Genomic DNA, 4,608 nt, shown 5'->3' on the forward strand with positions numbered 1-4,608 from the left:
AAAAAAACTTGATTTCAGATTCACTGTCTTTTAATGAAGCTGGATTTTTAAGAGACCTCCACAGTTTTGGTGATTGGTGGCTTTGGGGTTGTTCTTTTGGTTTGGTTTGTTTGGTTTTTTTCATGTGGAAGCTCCAAGCTTTCCACTGGTTGAAAAAGAGCTCTTAATATTATTTTTTTTTGTATTAACCTTCATACTATTAGTGGGTGCAGAAGTGTTCTGGTAAGGTTCTACCTCTTGTGCAGGCTTGAATTGGAGGATCTTGTGGGACTGTTTCAAGCAGAAACAAAACTTGTGCATTCCAAAATGTCTTCCACTTTAAGTACTCGTTTTAGAAGGACTTTCAAAGTAAGAATAGAGCAAAAAGGTACTAAAATCCTCAAGTTGAAGTTCATGTGTTGATATGATAAAATAGTGGACCCTCAAGATGCAAAAAACCCCCAATCATTCTGAAATTGAACGCTTGATTCTGGGGCAGTGGAGTGCATGTAAAAAGAGGTTGTTACACTTGTTACACTTCTGCATGCTTGAGTAACACTTTGAGTGAGGTAGGTCTTGAAGGAAGAATTTGAACGTTTTTCCAGGGAATTTGGAGAAGATATTTCTCTTCTGAAACTTAAGATAGTTAAGATAGGGAAACATTTAAGAATAAGCTGACATAAGGAAAACATTTTCTCAACAGCGATACGTGGGTGGCTTTCCGCGGAGCATGGAAGGTTTTGTCACTCTAGATGAGGTTGGTGATGAAGAAGACTCGGATCATCAAAAACTCCGCAAGTCGGGTTTGGCAGTAAAATCTGCTGGCAAAAATGATGATAGTTTGGCAGAAATCAAGGTAGACAAGATTGAGGAGCCAGAACAGGAAAATGAAACGTTAGAAAATGGAACCAAAACTGAAGATAATTTGAAGGCTGAAACTGTTGAAGCTTCTGATACCACAACAGCACAGGATACTGAGAAGAATGCCCATGAAAATGCAGACACCCAGGATGAACAGGAAACAAAGAATGTCCAAGAGAAACCTCTGGTTCCAGATGAATTTAGGATTGGGCCGTACCAGCCAAACATTCCTGTTGGTAAGGCTGTTTCCATTACTTTTCAAATATGTCTCCTGCATTGCAGTAGCATTTCTCATTTCATTTGCCTTTTATTTCTGGCAACGCATTGCCTCTGAGCCTTTCATTTTAGGGTTTCCCACTCTTCCCTTCTTCACTCCTCCCCTAACCCTAGTATTTTCTTTTTCCCTTATTTTCATACAGTTCTCCATAACACTTTCCTTAGGCAGAAATTAAATGGGAAGAGGTATATTTTAGCAACACAAATTCAATTAATAGCACAAATCACAATAGTGGTAATAGTTTAGATGTTTAGATTCATACTAAATACTCAGAACTCAGAAACTGATCACAGAACGTTGTTAGTTCTTTTGAAGGTACCAATAAAATGGACCCTTAATCTGAAAGGCTGATATTAAATTTAAAAAAAAAAAAAAAAAAGCCTGCACATACTTAGTTCTTACTAGGCCCCGGCTTGACTAAACTAAAACAAGGGCTTTTAAAGATAAAGCAGCTTTTAATGTAAAGTGAATTATGGTTTTAAGATTTAGCTGAAATGACATATGACATTAAAAGAAATGATGTAGAGTAGATCTCTTAGTTTATTTTGTGGTGTTTACTTCTCTAGGTGTGAATTATGTGGTACCCAAAACAGGGTTTTATTGCAAATTGTGTTCCCTGTTCTACACAAATGAAGATGTTGCAAAAAAGACCCATTGCAGCAGCCTTCCTCATTATCAAAAGTTGAAGGTAAGGCAAAAACTTGTTCATTTTAAATGGCGTGATTCTTTCCTGGGGAATAGATCTGAACGAGACTGGACTGAGGAAAAAAAAAAAGCTTTCAGGCAGTGGAAATTGGCTTTTTCTATAACTTTTAACTCAAGCTAGACCTCTCCAGAACTTCATCTTTCGAAAATAATACACAGGATACACATTTTAAAGATGGGCTCCAGCATTTTTTTTGTAAATTTGGATTAAAGAGGGCATTCCGATTGGAGGAAAGGCCAGGCTTAGAAGTAGTGGTGCAGAGTAAATACAGATGACTCAAATCCCTTCCAGTTGTCCCTCTGAGAGTAATTTTAACCAGTCAACAGAACTTGAGCCAAAGTTTTATATATCTAAAAAAAAAAAAAAATCCCTCTTTGCAACTTCTGATTTTGTGAGCATGTTTTACAATTTCTAATTGGATTAGGTATCACATGATTGCATGGCATGAATGATAATGCTGCTGCTGTATCTTTGTGTACTGTGAGCTGCTTTTAAATACCACCTCTGAGAAAGAGAAATCCTAAACAAAATTCTAATAATAATGAAATGTTCACATAAATTGATTTCATACCAGTAGATGATTGAGCTGAAAACAAACCCTGGGTGTTCCGTTAGAAAAGAAGGTGGCATCTCGGACTCAAAGCATTTGCTTTCTCTCTTGCGCCAATAGAGAACCCTAAACAAATGCAGGGCCCTGGAAGGCAGATGGCACAAATAAATGTCACAAAGCAAACAACATTATGAAGGAGTAGATCAGAAAATCAAATTACCATGCAGAATCTTGTAGTAAGAAAAACCCACCTCATCCATCACCCATAGCTTTTTTCTTTTTTTTTTTTTCCATTGAGGTACCTGATTATGGGACTTGAAAGACTTGATGTAAAAGGGGAGGTGGGGGAAATAATCCCAATTTATTAACTTTATCACTGATTTAAATGAAACGTGACTTGATTTGCTTTTTCCATGACAACTAACTAGTGAGCTGCTCTTGAATGACTTTGTTACATCGGTGTGGTTTTAGAATCGGGGAGGGAAGAGGGGGAAATGCAGCTTTTGTTTCACAATGGCAAGACACTTCTCTAGCTGGCTGTCTTGTTCACTTTGAGAGCAGTAAAAGTAAATTAATAGATGAATCGATATTGCTATCAGATGTGTGATAACAAATTCCTGAAACTTCCAAAATAACCCTTCCCTAGGGAGATGTTTTGTCCCTGGCTTTATAGATGGCAAATTATGACCAGGTAAGTGGCACAGCTGCTGTCACAAGTCCCTGACAAAATGGAAAGTAATCCTCTTGGTTTGCCAGCCCGTTGGGAAGGCGTTAATGGCAGGGCCAGATAAATGATTGTAGAGGCTGCCATTTGGTGTTCGCTGGTGGCGAGCTGCATGTTCGGTGACATAATGGTGATGTGGTGCTTCAGAGGAGCTCCACTTCACTTCATTCTATGGAGAAGCACCAGTCTTGCTAGTTACGACCTTTGCAGTTAATATTCGTGGATTTTTACAACTTGAAAATTGGATTTATGTTTCTATTATTGATGTTGTGACTCTGAGAAACTCTTTAAATATATCCAAAATATGGTTGCTTTCTTTTAACAGAAAATTCTGGATAAAATGGCAGAAGACCACAGACAAAAGAAAGAAGCTTAAAAGGAAGGAAGGAAGGATGTAAGGAAAACAGTGGCTTTGTTTTTAATGTTAATCTTTTTTAAAAGCAGTACAAGTAGTAGATGGAAATACTGTATTCTTTTTTTTTGTTTGTTTTAGTGAAATACAGTAGGCATTATAGGTCTGTTCATGTGTTAAATGTTGTAGCAAAAAGCATACGCAGTTAAGTTAATGACAAAAATTTGTTCTTAATGTGAGAATGGCAACAAGTTTTTGTTTTGACACTTCAAGCTAGTAAAGAAAAAAATCTTGCACCCTTGTGGAAAGCTCATCTATGGGAAGAAAACTTCATTTACGTGAAACTTGCTATTTTCAAGCTTCAGAATTTGTCTTTCAATTCCATTCTCAATAAAAAATAAAAAGTAACACTGTATTTTTATTTTATCTAGAACATTCCATATTTCAGTCTGAGCCTAGCAGATACTTAATTTGGAGCATAAGGCTGTCATTGCATTTCACTTTCGAAAAGTCTTTAAATGTAAGTTGCATTTTTAAATGTTGAATTGCAGTTTCTTTTAATGTCATTGCTGTTATATAGCAAATAGGAAAATTAGTGATTAGTCAGCTTTACAACTTTGTGATTTTTTTTTCCTAAGCTCTTGATAGACTTTCCTATTCAGCTATTCCGTGTATTTTTAGTGAGAAGTAAATGCCCATTCTCCTCTGACCAGTATTATTTCCTTGAGCTCTTCCTGCTTTTACTTGAATCTTGTAGCTGTCGTACATCTCTAGTATATTCAAAAGCAGCATTTGAGTCCTGAAATGTAAAAAGGTATCTTTATATTCTTCACATGTAATTTTTTCATACCTGCGTTTTAAAACCATTTTTGTTAAAATCTGGTTTCGTCAAGAATCTTTAGAACTGTGCTCTTAATGTACCTGCACATGTGAGATGTGAACAGGAATTTGCATGTGTAACCTGTGTTTATATGTAGTTTTTGTTATTTACTGCTTATTTGTGAATTCAGGTTACTAAAGTGATTTACCAATAAACAAAGCTAGGCAACGGTAATTTGTTATAGATGTTTGGCATGTTAACCACTGTGTCTACTGAACTCTACTCCTGTGTTCATGATACCACACAAACTCTAGCTGTCTTTTTAAAATTTTGCATGTT

At 36.3% G+C, this 4,608-nt stretch overlaps 1 protein-coding gene across 2 annotated transcripts in view; it reads left to right on the top strand.

Annotated features, from left to right (window-relative positions):
• Window positions 1-4,503, top strand: part of MATR3 (matrin 3) — a 23,241-nt gene extending 18,738 nt beyond the window's left edge. For both annotated transcript variants that reach the window (XM_035889250.1, XM_009633817.2), the window contains 3 exons: window positions 683-1,076; window positions 1,684-1,805; window positions 3,423-4,503. In XM_035889250.1, the coding sequence (XP_035745143.1) occupies window positions 683-1,076; window positions 1,684-1,805; window positions 3,423-3,473 (567 nt within the window). In that variant the 3' untranslated portion in view covers window positions 3,474-4,503. The remainder of the gene's footprint in view (window positions 1-682; window positions 1,077-1,683; window positions 1,806-3,422) is intronic.
• Window positions 4,504-4,608: the final 105 nt, after the last annotated feature.

Source organism: Egretta garzetta, unplaced genomic scaffold (assembly GCF_000687185.1).
Source record: "Egretta garzetta isolate BGI_Z169 unplaced genomic scaffold, ASM68718v1 scaffold60, whole genome shotgun sequence".
In the NCBI taxonomy this organism is placed as follows: Eukaryota; Metazoa; Chordata; class Aves; order Pelecaniformes; family Ardeidae; genus Egretta; species Egretta garzetta.